This window comes from Corvus cornix, chromosome 2 (genome assembly GCF_000738735.6).
Source record: "Corvus cornix cornix isolate S_Up_H32 chromosome 2, ASM73873v5, whole genome shotgun sequence".
NCBI lineage: Eukaryota > Metazoa > Chordata > Aves > Passeriformes > Corvidae > Corvus > Corvus cornix.
The window spans coordinates 36,828,274-36,847,574 of NC_046333.1; the positions used below are offsets into that span (position 1 = coordinate 36,828,274).

At 42.7% G+C, this 19,301-nt stretch overlaps 2 protein-coding genes across 8 annotated transcripts in view; both read left to right on the forward strand.

Annotated features, from left to right (window-relative positions):
* The window catches only part of ENTPD3 (ectonucleoside triphosphate diphosphohydrolase 3), a 38,822-nt gene extending 30,497 nt beyond the window's left edge, over positions 1–8,325 (forward strand). For 6 of the 7 annotated variants that reach the window (XM_019285822.3, XM_019285825.3, XM_019285823.3 and 3 more), the window contains 5 exons: positions 1,866–2,096; positions 2,540–2,812; positions 2,906–3,016; positions 3,526–3,663; positions 5,742–8,325. In XM_019285822.3, coding sequence (XP_019141367.3) covers positions 1,866–2,096; positions 2,540–2,812; positions 2,906–3,016; positions 3,526–3,663; positions 5,742–5,975 — 987 coding nt within the window. In that variant the 3' untranslated portion in view covers positions 5,976–8,325. The remainder of the gene's footprint in view (positions 1–1,865; positions 2,097–2,539; positions 2,813–2,905; positions 3,017–3,525; positions 3,664–5,741) is intronic. The other variant, XR_002045386.3, reaches the window with a different exon arrangement.
* Positions 8,326–10,517: 2,192 nt separating this feature from the next.
* RPL14 (ribosomal protein L14) lies at positions 10,518–14,830 on the forward strand. The gene is made up of 6 exons (XM_039549010.1): positions 10,518–10,597; positions 11,304–11,405; positions 11,974–12,068; positions 13,489–13,588; positions 13,963–14,016; positions 14,553–14,830. The coding sequence occupies exons 1-6, from the start codon at positions 10,595–10,597 to the stop codon at positions 14,724–14,726; spliced, it is 528 nt and encodes a 175-aa protein (XP_039404944.1). The 5' UTR covers positions 10,518–10,594; the 3' UTR covers positions 14,727–14,830.
* The last annotated feature ends 4,471 nt before the right edge of the window (positions 14,831–19,301 follow it).

A 19,301-nucleotide genomic window follows, 5' to 3' on the forward strand; every position in this document is an offset into this window, starting at 1 on the left:
GGAAATGTGATATGGCAAAGGTAAAATTGTTGATCCCCAAAAAAGGGCTCCTCTCTAAATGACATTGGGTGCCTTACCTTAAACCAAAAAGTTAGACTGCTCTTAAATGCATTGGTGTGACAGGTGCTGATTGTCTTGACAGCGGTGCCAACTAAAGATCTTTTCTTCTGCTTACTTGCTGTCCCTGCAGCCCTACTGGTGAAGGACCTGCCCAGCTTAGGGGTCTCCAAATTGCTTGGCAGTGTTGGCTCACTTGTCCTAAGCAGGCAAGACTGTTTGAAGCACTGAAGGTGGTCAAATATACCTCAGCTGAGCCAGAAATCATTCATCCACAGCTCATTCCAAGACTGCTGAAAAGCTGCAGGCTACGAGCAGTAGGCTATGGTACCAACTATCTTGTGCAGGCCAAGTGATACCAATATAAACATACTTCTGCTGTTCTAGAACTTGGAATAGGGTCAGGCAGGAGCCTCACAGCAGAGGGGGAGTCAGATGTGTCGGAAGATCCCTTTTTAGGTACAGGTATTCATTGTCATTTCATTCAGAGTAAAAGCTGTACCCAGATTATCAGCAATCACTCATCTGCATTCGTGGCAGGAGTGTGCTGCCCTTAGCATTGGCTGCACTTCTCCCAGATTGTCTTGCTAGGCTGAAGGGAATTTCAACCAATACTGCTGGGTATTGCTATGTGTCCTGGCTGAATGCTTCCTATCAGATCATGGCCGTTAAATAAGAAGGAATTAGTTTTTTGTGCTGTGAGTAGTAACTCATGGTGAATGTGTTGCTGACTTGCAATGTTAAGAAATACAGTATTGGAATCGCCCATTTCTGTAAGAGTTTTTCTCGTTGTGTGCATTTCATGCAACAAAAATGGCATCATGAACTTCAGGGTGGTGTCAGTCTTCTACCACATGAGTTTTAATAATCCAAATATCAAATTCCATATGACAAATTCATAAAGAATTGACTGCAAGACACTGTGAAACCAGTTTAGTCCAAAGTTGTGTGAAGAGATACATGTGGAATATCACTAGTAGAAGAGAGAAGTTCTGACCTTTCTGTGACAATGGGCTAAGAATCAAATTCTGTGAGGGCCTGATTATGGGAATCTTTCACTGTAGAATTTTATTGTGAGTGTATTTGCTGGCCCATAAACCCCATTGTTTCCCTTTTTGTGTATACATTCACCTCATCATGCTCAGTGATTGACATAGATATTGACATAGATATTCACAGAAAATTTATATTTGACACTGTGACTATGTAGATCAAATACAGAATCTAGGGAATATTTTGGGTAATAGGGAAAAATGTCATCTGAATGGATCAGACTGCAGTTTCAGTGGAGGGGATGTGCAGATTAAGAGTCCTTGCTCTTTTGACTTTGATGGAGCTTTCATCTGACTTTTTTGCATTTTTCACTCTATTTTCACTCTCTTTTCACTATCTCTGTGATCTCTTAATTTTCTATTCCTTTAATGTTTCTTCTTGCCTTGAAACAAGCAAATCTTGATACCAGTTCCATCCAGATTTGTTCAAGTTCTCATGGGTATTTGAACTTCAATTCCCTACATTCTAGGATAGACATTGATCTGGCTAGTCCTACGCTTTGATTGTTGTGCTATCCTATTGAGTTGAACATTATACTGCATTTGTTTTCCCATCTTTCAAGATCATTTCACTCTCTGAAGGTACATCCCTCTTATGTAAAAACATCTGCATGTCTTCCTCATAGCTACTTATTTTTTTAAAAAGTGCAGGACAAAGAAGGGGGGAAAGTCTCAAGAAGTAGAGAGTAGAAAAGCTTGAGGTGAGAACAAGCAGATGGTATTTCTAATTTGCCCTGTTTTTAATTTCACATGTAGAGAAACCTTTGGAGGACATGGGTCCATCCTTACAGAAAGGAGACTATGGGTGCACTGGATCTTGGAGGAGCTTCCACTCAAATTTCATTTATCTCCGAGGACCCTGAGGAGCACTCCAACAGCACCTTGCAAGTGAAGCTGTATGGTTACAACTACAATGTCTACACTCACAGCTACCAGTGCTATGGCAGAGATGAAGCTGAGAAAAGGCTTTTGGCACTGCTGCTCCAGGTCTGTTTAAGACCCTTTACTGTGGTGCTCTTGCAAGTGTTCAGTAATTGTCTGAGCACATTCTTAGGCTTGTGTTCTCTTCCCTTTGATGGAGTCTGGAGACCCCAGTAAGAGCTCAGTTGTGCTTTGTTGTGGCCAAACGCACTTAGGTTTCATACAAAGAACTTCATATTTGTTAAAAATTAGTGAGAGTTCTGTGCCATTTGACGAAAAGGCCTTGTGAGTGTTTTGCTGATCTTGCCAACAAATTCTGGAGAAAGGAGTTTCTATGAATGATAGTGATCAGCAGTATTGTGCTGACCAGTCACATCAGTGAACAAAAATACATCTGCATTTTTAAAAGATTCCTGTAGTTCATGCCAAATTAGGTCTTTCTTGCTTTTGACTAGCATTTATTTTTTGGGGTTTCTTGTTTGTTTTTGTTTGTTTCTTTTTCCCCCCAGAAATCAAACACCAGTGCCAAGGTGGATAATCCCTGTTACCCTCAAAATTATAATACAGCATTAACGGTGAAGTACTTCTTTGGCAGCCTTTGTACACAGTCTCTGAGACCAGCAAATTACTACCCAACCCAGTTTGTGAATTTCCATGGAACAGGAGACCCAGGTCTGTGCCAGGAGATGGTTTCTTTATTGTTTAACTTCACTGCTTGCAGAGACAGAGAGGACTGTCCCTTTAATGGAATACATCAGCCAAAAGCAAAAGGGAATTTTGTGGTAGGTTTGCAAACAGTGTGGATTTTTTTGAGCTTGCTTGCTTTTGATTTCTGTAGCTCTGAAAGTAACCTGTCACCTACTCCTTTTCTATAGGCTTTCTCTGGATTCTACTATACAATTAATGCTTTGAATTTATCTGGACACTTCTCCCTAGATGACTTCAATTCAAGTATGTGGTTTTTCTGTTCACAGAGCTGGGCACAGGTAAGTGGGTTGTTTGGTTGGTCGTTTTTTGGTGTTGTTGGGGTTTATCTTTTCCATTTTAAACCTCTAAAAGTTGGATATAAAAATAATATGGACTGGCTATGTGTTCAGAACCCTTCAGAAGGTCTGTATCAACCTAGCATTTGTTTTTCCACTGTGCTTCAAAGCATGTAGTATTTCTATCACGCTTAACACTCGGAATAGGTTTCAAAATTTCATTTCACAGTTCTAACCATGCTGTAGAGATGATGTGGAAATTTTAGAAAACATAACATCCTCAATCTTCAATATGCAGTTTTATGTTCATTTTCATTGTTTACTACATAAGCTATGTCACTTTTAGAGTCTTTTCCTAAATCCCTGTATCTAATTGTCTACACCTTTACTTGGTGTTTCTGAAAAATGTTACTAAATTCTAGTTAGGATCCAAATATTCTCTAGTTACAAAACCCCAAAGCATTTTTTCCCATAATTAACATGGTTTTTTTAAAAAAATCTCTTGCTTTCAGCTGCAGTTTATGCTGCCTAAATTTGAAGAAATATATGCTAGATCCTACTGTTTCTCAGCCAATTTCATTTATTACTTGCTTGTACATGGTTACAACTTCAATGCAGAAACTTGGCCACAGATACATTTTCAAAAGGAGGTGAGTAATAATCATTTTTTCTTACTGTCATTTTAATCCAAAGAGGTCGAGGAGGAGACAGAAGATGCAGCAGCCAGCAAAAATAGAATGGCTGTAAACAGCCTTTATAAATGACTGTCAAATGTTTGGCATAAAACAAAGCCACTTTTCCAACCTCAGTAGCAATCTCAGCTTGGTTTCAGAGGTTGCAGCATTATTTGGAGATGCTACATAGATCTTTTAAAGAGCTTTAAGCAAAGACCAAACACTTGTGTTTTAAACATTTCCCCAGCATTTTGCTCTAGGCAGTGATCTGCCTAGAACACGTCAGCAGATAAGTTTGAGCTAACCCTCTGAGCTGGAGAGCAGAACTCTGCTTTTCTGTCTCCTGGCAAAGCCTTGGGGGAACTGGCAAAGCTGTTCGTAGCCAGTGAGTGGTGATGAAGCAACTAGGACAGTTTTCATCCTCACCCCACTCATCCATCTGTGCCATAATCTGGTCCTCTGGAATAAGAATGTATTTTGATGGGGTATTGCCTTTCAGTGGACAGAGAGAGAAGGCTTACAGTATCTGTGCAATAGATGCATTTCTTTTCTTCTCTGCTACTGCACCAAGCCTTACTCTAAAACTCTATCCCAGACTGTCTCTTAATGTCCATATAGTTTGGAAATGCTTCAGCACTTGCATGCAAAACCAATAAAAGAATAGGTTGTAGATCTTCATGGTGTATTCTTAAATCCCCTTAGATGCTGGGGATGCTGGCAAGCTGTGAATGAGAAATCAAAAGCAATGTTTTCTGAACACTCGTATCTATTACTCGTGCATAAAGGAATCAAGTAGGATTTTCTTGCCTCATTTTGACTTCTGGTGGACAACCATTAGCAGCTCTGGAGGAGTGCCCAAATTTTAGCTGTTCCACCAGATAGGAGCAGCCAGAAACAGCAACATTTTTCTGTTTTTAGCCAAGACTATAAAAACACCAAGCAAAATAAAACCCCAAAAGGCTTATTTAAAATTAATACCTTTGTTGCCTAGATTTTACACTAGGGTAATCATGAAATTTCAAAAGGCAAAACTACATTCTCTTAATTAGATCTGCCCCTGCTAAAATAGCAAGATCTAATGTTGGCTGATCAGCTAAGCTACCCCAGAGATAACAGCACAATCTCACTATGACTGGAGGGTGGTTTTTTTGTCTATGCTAGGAGTATATATTTCCTTTTAATCAGTGAACACAACCAATGAAAAGATCCTTGGCCTAATGCTAAGATCTGGGCGAGATCCAGAGCTAGATGATTTGCAAAATTAGAAGTTTTAAACCTCATGATGAGAGGAGGACAAAGGACACTTCACCCTTTGATCCTGTGCTTTTCAAGTGCCAGGATGATGACTTAATGAAAAGGACAGTGGAAAACTGGTAAATTCTGTTGCTCAAACTAGAAGTGGGGAAAGACAGCAAAGCAGGAAGACCATGGAGCAAATACAAACATACTCCCTTTGCTGTTGTTTCACCCATTTTGAAGTAGTTTTAAATTTATGTTTATTTTTTAAATGGAAGAGCCTAATTTTGGTTCATTTGCAGGCACAAAACCAAAAATGGAACAAAAGATGATAAATAGAGTTCCAGCTTTGGGAACTTTACCCTGGCTTCCTCTTTGTCCGTGTTGGTGACACTCTTTGTGGTTTTTTTTTTGTTTGTGTGAACTAAAATGACATCCTAGGGTTTGGCTAAGGTGAGGGGCTAGTTTTAGGAATTGGCACAGCAGTGATGGGGTTTTTTATTTATTTGTTTAAAATGTGTTTCTTGCACAGAAAATTTGCTTAACAGGCTGTCTGCATATAGACCACAAATCTTTGTACCCATCCAATACCTGTGTCTCACTTCTTTAGCCCAGGGACCAATTTTCTTACCATCCTCTTGAACTACAGAAAAATGGTAATTTAAAATGGTTCCATATCCTCTTTGTATATCCCACTAAAGATTTCTCCTTGCTAATTTAAAGGACAGTAGTTGCCAGTAATAGCAGTTAAGCTTTTGGAACCTCTCATCTTTGACTGAAAATTCCATGGGAACAGGACTCTTCTGTCTTTATTTCAGGTTGGCAACAGCAGTATAGCGTGGTCCCTCGGTTACATGTTAAGCCTCACGAACATGATTCCAGCAGAAGGCAAGCTGATCCAGTTACCTCTGAAACCTTCTCTGTTTGCTGGGCTTCTCGTCTTCCTCACAGCTACAGCACTGTTGTGCCTCCTCTTCCTCATTTACTTGTGTATTGTATCACATCATCGGAAGAACGTCCCTCGTGTTGAACATGTATTTATTCCAGAATGAATGAACTTCGCTGAAGACAAAACAAAAATTTTATACTGCTATTAAGCAGAACTTTATTTTTCCCCCCATTTTTCAAAAATAAAGACAGGAAAAATGACTTCCAGTCCAGAAGCATAAACAGAGAAGAGGCACAAAGGAGTCTGTGATATGGTGAATTGGAGTGCTTTTGAAGTATTTTGGTAATTGTTTCTGTAAACCTGATTTGTCGAGTGTGCAGCAGAGAAAACATGGACAGATGTGTCACTTTGCTTTGTAAGGGATTACTTGCCTTTTCCTTCCAGGTATGTATTATTTTTTTGTTCATTAACTCTGTGCTAACTGGTGAACTTAAGTGGTGATGGATTTGATCACAGTGGCAGCTGTTTAAGATAAAATTAAACAAGCCAGTAGCAATTGTGGGAGGTGGGAACATGGTAGCTGTCCTTGTGTGCAGTGCTGATACTAAAAGCCCTGAAGTAATCTAATTTCTGAAACTGGAACAAGCACTGGATAATGACAAGAACTGAAAGGAAGAGCTGTGATAGAATTGTTTCTATTGTTGTTCCAAATGGATCGATCCCCATCACATAAAGGTGTAATAAACTGTCAACACCTCTCATGACTTTCAAGCCTGTCTTAAACAGAGCTATATCTTTTGGTACCATGGAGACCCCAGAATGCCTTTGTTGTGGAACATAAGATTTGCTTTGGAGGTGGAACAAAATGCTTTCACACTTTAGTAACTAAACCTAAATTTATCTCATAGTTACCTCCAGAAGACACTGGAGTTTTCAGTCCAAGTTAAGAGTTTCTCTCTAGCTTTCACAGAAATGCTTTTTGTAGGTTCTCGTACTGAAACCCTGACCTCTATACCCCACATATTGTTGGTCTCAGACAGTGGCAGTCTGTACTGATTTGACATGTACGTACTATTTCAGCTGTCTGGATAGAGTCTCAGATCTGAACATTCCAAAGCATTAACATGTTAAGCCCTTCTTTCAAGGCCAAGAGGAGCAGGAGCCAGTCTCCAGTCCAGCAAAACACGTTTTCTGTGTGGGCTCAGGAACATACTGCTGGAGCTGCAGTCATGGCTGTAGTGCCTTGGTCAGCCTTTCCACTGTCCTTCAGCAGCACTGGGATCCACCTGGCAGATGCTTCTGTCAAACGTATTGGCTCCAGAGCTTTCCCAGAAGTGCTGCTGCCTTCGTGCAGCAAACAGCTGGCTTCCCTGAAAGCCCAGGCATTCTTCACCAAACCTCACACTCCCTTGAATCACAGGACTATCTCAGCTTCATCTATTCCCAGTATTGATTAGGGGATAGATAAGAGAACAGTGGCCAGTATTTTTACCCATAAATAATGTTTTTAATTTCAGTCTTTTGTTTCTATATCTCCTTCTTACTTGTGTTTGGTTATGGGGTTGGGGTTTTGTTTTCTTTTGTGTTTTTTTCATAGGCTGACAGATGATTTGAAGGGAGCTAAATATCTTTTTAAATGGAAAAAAGAAAAAAGTGACTTTTCAAGTGGATCAATAGGGCTTTGTTCCTTCTCTATTGATATACTGCTAAGTCTTGTCAGTCTTGCTGCAGTAGCAATAAGGTATTATAAGATGATGAAGTGCTCTGTGGCATCAAAGTTATAACTGATAAAGTATAAAATTTACTTCAGAGTGCATGGACATTACAGACGCTGGCATGAGATAAAGGCTTTTTCTTTTGTGTGATGGATTTGTAACTGCAGTTATGGGTGAAAAAAACCCCAGACAGTGGGATGAGAGCATTAAAATGTTTTCTTTAGTTGCCACATTTCTGTGGAAAATTGTATTCTGGAATATTTACTTGCCCTATACAACCTTTGCTTTGTGAGTGGCAGATGTGGTTTTACACAAATGGAACAGACTTGGAAGTTAGTCTCTGTAGAGCTGGCAGCTAAAGAACAAGTTGTTCAAAAACCATTTGGACTTCCAGATGCACTTGGATAGGCCCAGTATCTGTTCAAAGAATCAAATTCCCTCTGTGAATCACCTGTTTTGCTTTTTTAGTGCCTCCCTCTTGTCCTCATGTATATAGTCTCCCTCAGTGCCACCAGGATACCCACCTGCTCCGCCTTACCTCTCCTGGCAGTTTCAGCTGGGAAAGGTGTTGAACTTCCAGCCAAGCAGCTTCAGTGACCACAGCTAACTCCCCCCCAAGTGTGAACTGGAACCAGATCAACAGGCCAGATCACTGTCCTGCTGCCCAGAACTGAAAAGATCTCTGGGAGAGACAGGGAAGTTAACAGCACTTGGGAATGTGTACAAACCAGAGATTATTTATCTTTTTATACTCTTCAGTGCCTGCTTATGAAGATTAATAAAATTGTGAAAAGTTAAGCCAAGTGTACGTTTTATTTTTAGCATGTTTTCCCCCACTGCCAATATTTTCATGCTGGTAGACAAGCTGTTGTTAACAGAGGGGTAAGAAATCTCTGAAATGCTGTTCTAGGGAGCGGAAACTTGCAAGCTGCAGAACTGATCCTGCAAGGTTCTGAAGTGGACAGGACTCATTATCTCCTGAATGCCATATTCTCAGCAAGAAAATCCTGGTGGTTAAGAGCAAGACACTCTTCTATTTTTCTTTCCTTTTTTTATATATATATATATATATATCTATCTATGTCTATATAAGAAACACACATAAATACAACTTCTGCTTTTAAATGCTGTTACATTTCACTCAGGGACACCAATGCTTTCTAGAGCTTCTTTCACATTCACTGGCATGATGGGAAGCAGCAACTCCCACTTATCAAATGTAGTTGATCAAGATACAGAGGGGTTAGAGAAAGACTTTTTGGGCACAGGGACAGATTATTCAATATGAAAAACCACATCTATAGGGAAGCAGCAAGAAATTAATTAATCCACCAGAAGCAGATGAGAAATGAAAAGCATATGGATATTTCTGAAAAGTGACAAAACTTCTCATACAGCAATATGCAAGTTTGGCAGAAGCAAGCACTAACCACTACTGCATGGCATGATTCAGCATTGATAAGACCAGTTAAGAGGACAGAAAAGTAAACAACACTGAGCATGACAGTCAATCCTATCCCACTATGGGGAGCTTTAATTTTAAAATTCAGTTATTTCAGACCAGGAATTTAGGTAACCTCCATTCCTTCCTTTCCAGTAGTACTGGAGAGTAATGTGGCCTAGGTACCAAGCAATAAAACGAGAACAGTCCTCCTCTTGTCTCATCAGCTCAGAGATAACATGCTCCAGAAACTTTTCACGCCATTATTGATACACAGAACTCCAGGGTTTGTAGCTCTCCAAGTACAGCCCCTCTATTGTGATTGGTCAGTAATTTCCATACAAGTCACATAATCCCAGCTAATTTCTTCACATGCTCAGCAGAGGGGTCTTCACCTGGGCAGGTGAAGACCTGTAGGTGTAATTTTTAGTATTATAGTACAACTACAGGGTACATGCATCTTATTTTGCCAGGTCAGAACTGTATACATAGACATATATCAACATCTTGATTTTTCTGCATCCTTAAAGCTTGTTATTTCCTGGATGTCCTCAGCTGGGGGATGCCGGCTGTTGCCTGTTCCACTGATAAGGTCTCCTTTCCTGCTGATTAGGCTTGAAAGTTGTGGTCGTTTCACCCCAGCCAGCAACCAAGCCCCAGGCAGCTGCTCGCTCACTCCTCCACCAGCAGGATCAGGGAGAGAATGAAGGGTAAAAGCTGGGAAACTCATGGGTTGAGATAAAGACAGTTTAATAAGGAAAGTAAAAACCACACACACAAACAAATAAAAGCAAGGAATTAATTCATTGTTCCTCATGGGCAGGCAGCTGTTCAGCCATCTCCAGGAGACCAGGGCCCCATCACATGTCATGGTGATTTGGGAAGACAAATGTCATCACTTTGAATGTCCCCCCTTTCTCCTTCCCCTACTTTCTATACTGAACATGATGTCACTAGGTCTGGAATATGCCTTAGGTCAGTCTGGGTCACCTGTCCCAGCTGTGTCTCCTCCCAGCTGCCCATGCACCCCAGCTTCTTTGCCAGCGTGGCAGTATGAAAGGCAGGAAAGGCCTTGGCTCTGCACAAGCCCTGCTCAGCAATAACAAACACATCTCTGAACTATCAACCCTGTGGTCAGCACAAATCCAAAACACAGCCCCATACAAGCCTCTGTGCAGAAAGTTAACTCTACCAGCTGAAAGCAGCACGAAGTACGTAACATCTTAGATCAAAGAACATCTTGATTTAAGATAATCTCGTTGTATCCCACACTTTGCATTACAGAGTAGGCTCCTGGTGGGCGGTGAAGGACCCCAGGGAGCGACGGTTTAATGCAGTGCCTATGGAGGAGGGTGGGACCTGCAGGTGGCCAGAGAACTGATTCTTCTGCAAAGGACCTCCCGCCGCCACGGAGTCCGCCGGAGCGGCCCAGGGACAGGAGACCACGGACAGCGATGGGAAAGGACGGGCACACCCACCGGGCACCACCGCGCACGCGCGCGGCGGAGCGGCGGCCATGGCGCGCGTCCCCGCGGCCGCCCCGCACTGCGCACGCGCAGAAGGGGTGCCGAGGCGGCTTCCGGGCGCCGGCGGCGCCGCCCCGCCCTCTCTGCTGCACCCGCCATCATGGTACGTGTGGCCGTGTCCGGCTCCGCCGCCCCGCCGGCCCGGGCGGCCCCCGCCGCATCCCGCCCGCCCGGCCCAGCGCTCCCGCCCGCGGCTCCCTCCGCCTGCACCGCCGGCGGCGGCGGGGAGCCCGCGCCCGCCTCACCCGCTTTGGGCCGGGCCCGGGCCCCGCGTGTTGTGCGGGCGCGGCGCGGTCGGGCAGGGCCGGGCTCGGAGCGCGGCGGGACCGTGGCTCCTTTGCTCAAGTGTAGGAGTTTCGTGCAGTTCGAAAGCGTTCCAGTAGCTGAGGGGAACTTAGAGGAAAGATAGGGTAGGACTACTACAGGAGCATGTGGTGACAGGGTAGGGGCGGGGAATGGCTTCAAACCGAAAGAGACTGGGTTTAGATTAGATTGTAGGAAAAAATTCTTTTCTGTGGGAATGTTGAAGCAGTGGAACAGGTTGTCCAGAGAAGTTGTGGATGCTCCCCCATTCCTGGAAGTTTCAGAGGCCAGGTTGGATGGGGCTCTGAGCAACCTGGCGAAGTGGAAGATGTGCCTGCCCACGGCGGGGGGGTTGGGACTAGGTGATCTTTGAGGTCTCGTTCCAACCCAAACCATTCTGTCATTTTTTTTCGGGAAGCTCTTATAAAGGTTCTCAGAGCCTTGAATCTGAAAAAGGTCCTTGGGTGTGTTCTCACCTAACTATGCATTCCTACCTACTCTCCCAGGTGTTCAAGCGCTTCGTGGAGATTGGCAGAGTTGCCTTCATCTCCTTCGGGCCACATGCTGGCAAACTGGTGGCCATCGTGGATGTTATTGACCAAAATAGGGTAAGTTGTGAGTCCTGCACCTGTATTTCCTCCTTTTGCCTTAACAGAAGCTTGTATGCTAAGGCTGTGCGTATTGACTTCCAACAGAAATTTTGTTTTCAAATAAATAAGCAATTGCTTAAAAGATAGGTTTTAACTGCAGTTGTATTTGAAACCTTTAGGAGCAAGCTTTTTTTCCACTGGCAAGTGATACATTCCCCTCTGCTGTGTTTCCTAGGTATAGAAGTGGACAAGGGATGTCAGTTGGAGTCTAAAGTTTAAGAATGGAATGGCATTAATGTATGTGTAAAGTGAATATTTGGGCTAGGGGGCTCTTCCTGTGCACATCTTAGTTCTGTGTGCTTTTTTTTCTTTTTAAATTCAATTTGGTTATTTTGTCAAAGGCAGACCTTTAAAATTCTTTCCGTAAAGCTTGGGTTGTACAAGCAATTTTGTCTGCATAGTATGTGTTTCAATTTTGGATCAGTGTTGTCAAGGTACTGTTCATACATTATTAGGAAGTAGCTGTGTAAATCAAATACAATGGGAAAACTGCTGCAAACCCCCCACATTTGTTTCCCTTTTTCAGGCACTGGTGGATGGCCCCTGCAGTGGTGTCAGGAGGCAGGCCATGCCCTTCAAGTGTATGCAGCTGACCGACTTTGTCCTGAAGTTCCCACACAGGTGAGTAGTTGGCATCTTGGTCTATGTAAAAGAGCCCCCACGCTGTCACTTGATGGCTGATGCTTGCTAGGTGTAGAAAACTCAAACAGTAGTAAATTAACAGTAAAAATTGGGCAGACTGTGATATCATATAATATCATAAATACCACATTTCGATTTTCATTGCCAATATTGGCTGATAGCTGCTGTTCAGGACCAAAGTCTCACAGTGGCCGAGGCAACTCAGATAGTTCTGTGGTGGATGCTGTGGGGGAAAGCAATGTAAATGCTGCTGCAGCTTTGCTTTTGCTACTGCTTAAGTCACCTTCGGGCACCTGCCTACAGAACTACACTGGAATTGTAGGAGGCTGAACTAATTCTGTTTCTTTCAGCTTAGTTAATGTATGAATTTTTGTAATTCAGAACCAAAAAAGGGCAGTGTTTCTGATCCTGAAGTAGTCAGTGCTAGGAATAGTTGGTCATCTGGACAGTGAGGTGGATTGGAAGCAGATCCCAAAGGTCCATAATCAGGGGCATGGGGTCTGGTTGGAGGCCTGTCACCATTGGTGTCCCTCAAGTTCAATACTGGGCCCAATATTGTTTAACTTATTCATCAGTGATTTAGATGAAGGGGAGATGCCTCCTCAACAAGTTCCCTGATGACACAAAGCTGGGAGGAGTGGCTGACACCCCAGCATGCTGTGCTGCCATTCAAAATGATCTCAACAGGTTGGAGAGATGGGCAGAGCAGAAACTTCGGAAGTTCAACAAGGGCAGGTGCAGGGTCCTGCTCCTGGGGGATAATGATCCTGAGCACCTGCACAGGCTTGAGGCCAACTTGCTGGAAAGCAGCTCTGCAGAGAAGGACCTGGGGACAACAAGCTGTCCATGACCCAGCAGTGTGTCCTTGTGGCCAGAAGGACAATGGTATCCTGGGGGCATTAGGAAGAGCTGCCAGCAGGTCAAGGGAGATGATCCTGCCCCTCGGCCCTGGTTAGGCCATACCTGGAGTGCTGTGTCCAGTTCTGGGCTCCTCAAGATGAGAGACATGGATCTCCTGGAGCTCAGGTGACCAAGCACTGGAACAGGTTGCCCAGAGAGGCTGTTGGGTCTCCCACACTGGAGATATTCAAGAACCAGCTGGACACAATCCTGTGCCATGTGCTCTGGGATGGCCCTGCTTGAGCAGGGTGTTGGAGCAGATGACCCCACTGTGGTCCCTTCCAACTTGATCCATTCTGTGATTCTGTCAGTTCTAGTGAAGTATTTACTCAACAGAACCTTAATAATGCCACAGAGATGTGACATTGACTTGAAGTAAGGTGTCTGAAGTAACATAGTGGAGTCATCTTCCCCTGAATGAAATTTGGTAGGCCAGCATCAGGAAGAACCTTTTTTTGATAAAGACTGTGGATATGATTTTGTGACTGTTCCAATGCAGTGCTCGTCAGAAGTGTGTGCGACGTGCCTGGGAGAAGGAAAACATAAATGAAAAATGGTCAGCGACAAGATGGGCGAAGAAGATTGAAGCTCGAGAAAAGGTAACAGTGTTTCACTGGATGAGGAGTGCCTGTTGTACTGCTCCTGCTTTGTAAAGTTAGGTACAGTCTAAAAGCTGCATGTTTTCAATAGCAAGCCAGGATTAAAGATAGACAAGGCATAGGTTTTTAATGGTTGCTACCCATCAGCTTCAACTTCTTGTATTTTAACAGTAAATGTGTTTTTGTTCAGTCATGTCTGTAACAGCCTCTTTTCCTGCATCCTGGGATGGTGCAAAGGCTTTAAATAGCGAGCTAGTTGCAGAAGTGCAGCTAAATCTCATTTGGAGATGATCAGTTACTTGTGGAATGCTTTGGAATGCTGAGTTTTACTACTTGTATATATCAGAGTTTCACCACTGCTTCTTTTCACACAGAAAGCCAAAATGACTGACTTTGATCGCTACAAGGTGATGAAGGCGAAGAAGATGGTAAGTGTTTGAGTGCTGCTTCTTTATGGGGTTAGTGCTTCTAGCTTTCACTTAAGAGTCCCATCCACTGTTAGTAGCCTTACTTTCCCAGCTGGCTTGGGTTATGGGGTGACACTGTGGGATTGAATTTTCCATGCTTCTTTGTATGCCACCACTTTCTCTTCAGTAGCTGATCAAACTTGAGCTTGTATAATCCATGTGTCAGTCCTCCCAAGTTACTGCTGAGGAAGGAATTGCCTGCTGATAAAATCAGATATTCTTGATGGGTTGCTTTTAGTATTTCACCCTATAATGAAAATCATTACGCATGAAATATTGGGATGACTGAGTTACCAGCCAGAATGATGGTGTCCACTTGGTAGATTGGAACAGTTTTAGGTGGAATTTGACATTTCAAATAAAAGGCATGGTAAAGGGTGATAATGAAAAGAGGCAGAATCTGAAAGCTTAGAATTTGAATTAAGGCATATAGTATTTGAACTCTTGCTCTTTTTGTTCTGATGAAGTGTAAACATTTTCTTTTTTTTTTTTTACAGAGAAACAGAATCATCAAGCATGAAATGAAGAAGCTCCAGAGGATGGCTTCTAAAAAAGGCAAGAAGCCAGGGAAGCCGGAGAAGGCAGTGAAGGGCAAAAAGCCAGAGAAGGCACCAAAGGCTAAGAAGCCAGAGAAAGCACCTGCACCGAAGGCACAGAAGGCGCAGATATAAAATGAACTTCTCATTATGTATAACTCTGTGTCCTTGTTCTGATTTTAAAATTACAAACATCTGATTTAAATTGTAATTGTAAGTTTGCTTTTATTTCTGATGGAGAGTTGTTGTCTGTCTCATTTTTTGATGTCCATGTGTGGGGTTCTGGTGTTCCCCAGGAACATGCAGAAATGCTTTTGTCACACTCATGCCTTTTCCTGGTCTTAACATCAAGAGTCAAACAAGGTTAGAAGGGAAAAAGGGATTTTACCTTGGTATTTATTGTAAGGATCCTTAGGTGCACTGCGTCCAGGTTGAATGCACTGAAATGCACACCGCAATGCTCACCCTCAAAAGATCTGGTATAACATTATAGGTTTTACTAATTAGCATATCTATCAAAAATTCCCTAGTGGGAGGCTTGAGTGAGCCCCCCTCCCCAAGGAACCTTCCCCTGGATGGTTCTGTCTTGGTTTACAGAATGTGTTCTGGAGAGCACCTTGGGGTCTGGGGCACACTATCCTCTACCTACGAATCTTCTAAAATGTTTAGTCTCTTAGCTGAACAAACAAGTCCAAGAATGTAGGCAAAAAGCACTAAGAATACAGAAGTAGTAAACAGGTATAACAGGGGTATAAAAGAAAAGGCAAAAAATCTTCATGGCATCAACACACTATGCCCAATACTCTATACCCTAATGCCAGCTGAAATAATTGCATTCCCAGTTACTTGAAGTAGGTCAGATCCTGACATATAAAAGTCTGCTTTCGGAGTTGGTTTGAAAGACTTGACAAATTGCAGTTCAAACACTAAATTATTTTCTAAAAAACTTCCACCATTTTTTAAGTAGCGACCTGAACACCTGGATGCTTCAGATGCCTAACACCATAGTTGCCCTGTAAGCACAGCTACAGTAATCTGTGAGGTATTAACAAGATAGAAATTGTTGGCTTGCATTTCAGTATGCTTGCTTTTCAGAATGTTTTAAGATTTTGTGTCAAGACCTGAGCTTAACTCCAGTTCCTTAAACTGTGCAGCATATAATTTCCACTATTTAATCAAAACCATCAAGTAAGAGAGCATGACCTAAATAGTAGTTCATCTGAAACACTGAAGTACACAATTTAGTTTTTGCATTATAAAATAATGTTTACAAATCTCAGTATCAGCATCCATGTAATTTCCTGTGTTTTCTCCTGTAGTTTCTTGGCAGGAGGTATGTTTTCTTCATATTGAATGGAGAAATCTTGGAAGTCTGAGGTATCTGGTAATTTAAAAGCAAATTATTTTTTTTCAGTCAAATATAAACTTGAGGAGGAAGTATGTATTTTAAAGAATGAAGGTGGTGAGACTTTTATATTGTCAAATACATACTCAAATATATGCTGTCAAATACAATGATAAGCATAGCTTGTTAAAAATCTGTGCTTTAACTATTTACATGGTTAGTGCTGCTTATTTCAGCCAGCATTAGGTATCTGCATACCCAAACACTTAAAAGTATAGTGTTGTCTTGAGCTCCTCATGTACCCTTGAAGTAAAATTCAAGCACATGGTTGATATGAAGGGATACAACTGCTAAGGGAAAAAAAATCAGAAATTATGCAAATTGGGACTAAAAGCCATGTTCAAGTGTCTGGAGACCTTGGATTTAAATTGGATTTTGAAGTGATTAAATCCACCTACTCTGAAACTCTTAACTTGAAAGTAACTTCAAAGTTCTATCAACCTGGAGGTCCTTTAAGGTGAAAGATTTGTCCCTCGGGGTTCTTGATCTTTTTTTTCTGTACTGCTGTTAAGCTTGGTTATATAAGACTGAGGAAAAAAATGGTAAAAGTGCCTGTACAGAAAATAGACGTGCCTTCAATCATAAGGAGCTCAGAAACGCTTTTTCTACACCATTTACTTGTTTTTAATGGTACTGTCTTCCCCAGAACATCTTTGTGTATGACTGCAGCAATTCATCCAGTGTTTTCGTTCCTATCACTTGGCAGCTGCTGAGGCAGCTGGGACTTTTCTAGGATATAAGGTGTACAGTAATCCTTGGGAGCTGGGATTGTCCTGAAGAGCGACCTTGTAGCGGTATAAAACATGACTAAAGGGTTGTGTCTGCCCTAGCAGTGCACCATGAGAGCAAGGCATCAAAGATTTAGGCACTGCTGGGGGCAGAGAGCATTCAGTGCCTTAAAGGAAAGCTGGGCTCTGTAACACCACACCTGACAGGCAGTATTTCTGTCAAAGTACTGTTTTACACAATTTGGCCGAAATGGGAGAAGAGCAGTAACAGAATATATTGGGTTTTGATACCTACACTGCATTTCTGGCTGGGTGTTCCATGTCACCATGTCATCTGGTGCTCCTTTATCAACTCATGAAACCTCTCTGCAGCCTGCAGGTCTCTCTTGTGGGCAGTCCACCTTCCTTTCAGTCCACGAGCATTGTACAGCCCTCTGTGCTGGTTCCTCCTTTTTGTAAACCTACGGGGAATACGAAAAACTACAGGAGTGCAGTTTATTTCCGAAGGTTACCACACGATGGCAACGTTAGCTCTAAATAAGGTTGTTCCTAAGGCCAGGCGACTGTGCTGCCTTCCCGTGCAAGGAATGGTGCCGAACAGAAGGGATGGCACAAACACTTGAGAGCAGTGAATGTGCTTAGCCAATTCTTCATTTTGCCTTTATAGTTGACTAAGTTGTACTTTGCTGGACTATGGATAGGCTTCTTAATTTGCTTTGTGGAGCTGAGTGTAAAGAAATGGGATGTGCTGTTTAGAAAGAGTTTAAAGTGAAGTCTCTGTGTTTGTTTTCTCATATCGCTTCTTCATATCTGCATATCACATGCAGAACACGTAGTGGGCTTGCTGGGGGCAGAGGAGGGCGTCTACCCCATCCCAGTTTACTCCTGAGATCAGCAGATAATTGCTGTACTTGGCAAACGCAGTTCAAATCTCTGGGCTGCAAAGGCTGGGAGATGTGAGCAATTCTAGGAGTAGGATTGGACCCCTTGGCATGATCTGTAGTTAAAAGGTGTAAAATCTGCTATTACCGTGAACCAGCTGCAGTTCTGGGCCAACTGATTTGCTGGTGATGCATATTTCCTCTTCTTGGAAAATGCTGTATTTACATGCTTTTGGTTCTTGACTAGCATGTCTGTTACTGTGTTTGGTATCTGAATGTGTTTCAATTTTTTCATTGAGATGTAGTAGACCTGAAAGAGAAATCTCTGCATTTACTGATGGACTTGTGACAAATCTGGTCTAATTTATAGCTCTATTTATTTTGTCTTGCTTCAATTATAGTGCCCCTTAAATGCTTCCAGCCCTGTAAGGTTTCTCTGCTTTTCTCCTGTGCACATTGATAAAGTGTCTCTGAAAGCGCCACGTGCCTGCCTTTTATTGAGATGAAGAGGTGCTAATTTCTGTTCACAGCATTATTGGTATATGAGTAAGTACAGCTTGCAAGGAAGTGGTAAGTGGAGCAAATTACAGGGATGGCTGTGTGGTCTACTCATTTCAGGTCTTCAGCTTTTTGTTCTTCCATTCTGTAATTCCAGGGGGACGGAGGGGGGCTGGGTAGGTTTGTTTGGGGGTTTCATCTGGACATTCTTAATGTTGTTTTGAGCTTGAAGTTGCATATACTATTGTAACACTCAGGCACTTTTGAATTTATACTGGGATTTCCTGAAGCAAAAAGATCAGCTTTTACCTGTTTAAATACGACATCCGTGGTTGTGCTGCAGTCCTTGTCCCTGCTGTGACACAGACCCTGTGGGTACTGGTGATGTACCTGCACCCTTTTCCCTGTACGAGCTTCATTCCTGGGAGCTGTGCAACTTCAGTTCATGGTGTCCTTAAGTGGGAATGTGGCCCAACCTTCGCTTTGTGCAGTTGTCCCTGCTTTATATTCTTGTTTTAGATAAAAGAAGAGTTGGTCATCTTTACCTCACCCTCCTTTCAGTGATGATAAAACTGAGTGGGCTCCAGGCAAGTCTTTGCAGCAAACTCTCCCTCTTCCCCCATAAGCTTTCAGACCACTCTGGCCATCCAAGTTAGAGAAGTCTTCCACCTGCAGACAGCTATTTGTGCTGGTCACCAACATAAAAATTATGCCATTGCCACCAGCACAGAGCCACTTCCTCCTTCCTAAAGTGCATTGACCCAGTTCTTGTTACAGAGCAAGTACTTTTTAACATTTCCCCAGTAATCCCTGGTTGGAGGGTATTTTTCTGAATATTTTGTCCTGTAACTGTTCCTTACACATAGTGAGGAGAGGCCCTGACCTGCTCATCATGGCACTCAGCAGAGCTGAGCTCTTTCCTTGCATCCACTTTGGGCTGCTGGTGGAGCATGGGTGGTGTTTCAGGGCACTGTGCCCTGATGAAGGTTTCTGTGGCAGGATCTTATCAGGAAGCTCTGCTCTGATGAAAATGATAGATGCTTCAAAAAAGTAATGGTGTGCATATTTAAATAGCATGAAAGAATATTATCTTTGAGATCTGCTGGAGCTTTACCTAAGGCCACACAGTGGGAGAGCACAACATCTGAATATTTTTCACAATAACTCACCAGTCAAGACTTTCTAGAGCCACTGTTTG

Bases quoted from the DNA above. Each gene is read 5' to 3' on its own strand.
- RPL14 (XM_039549010.1), top strand. The intron at 13,589-13,962 runs GTAACAGTGTTT...CTTTTCACACAG, and splicing joins AGATTGAAGCTCGAGAAAAG to AAAGCCAAAATGACTGACTT. The intron at 14,017-14,552 runs GTAAGTGTTTGA...TTTTTTTTACAG, and splicing joins TGATGAAGGCGAAGAAGATG to AGAAACAGAATCATCAAGCA.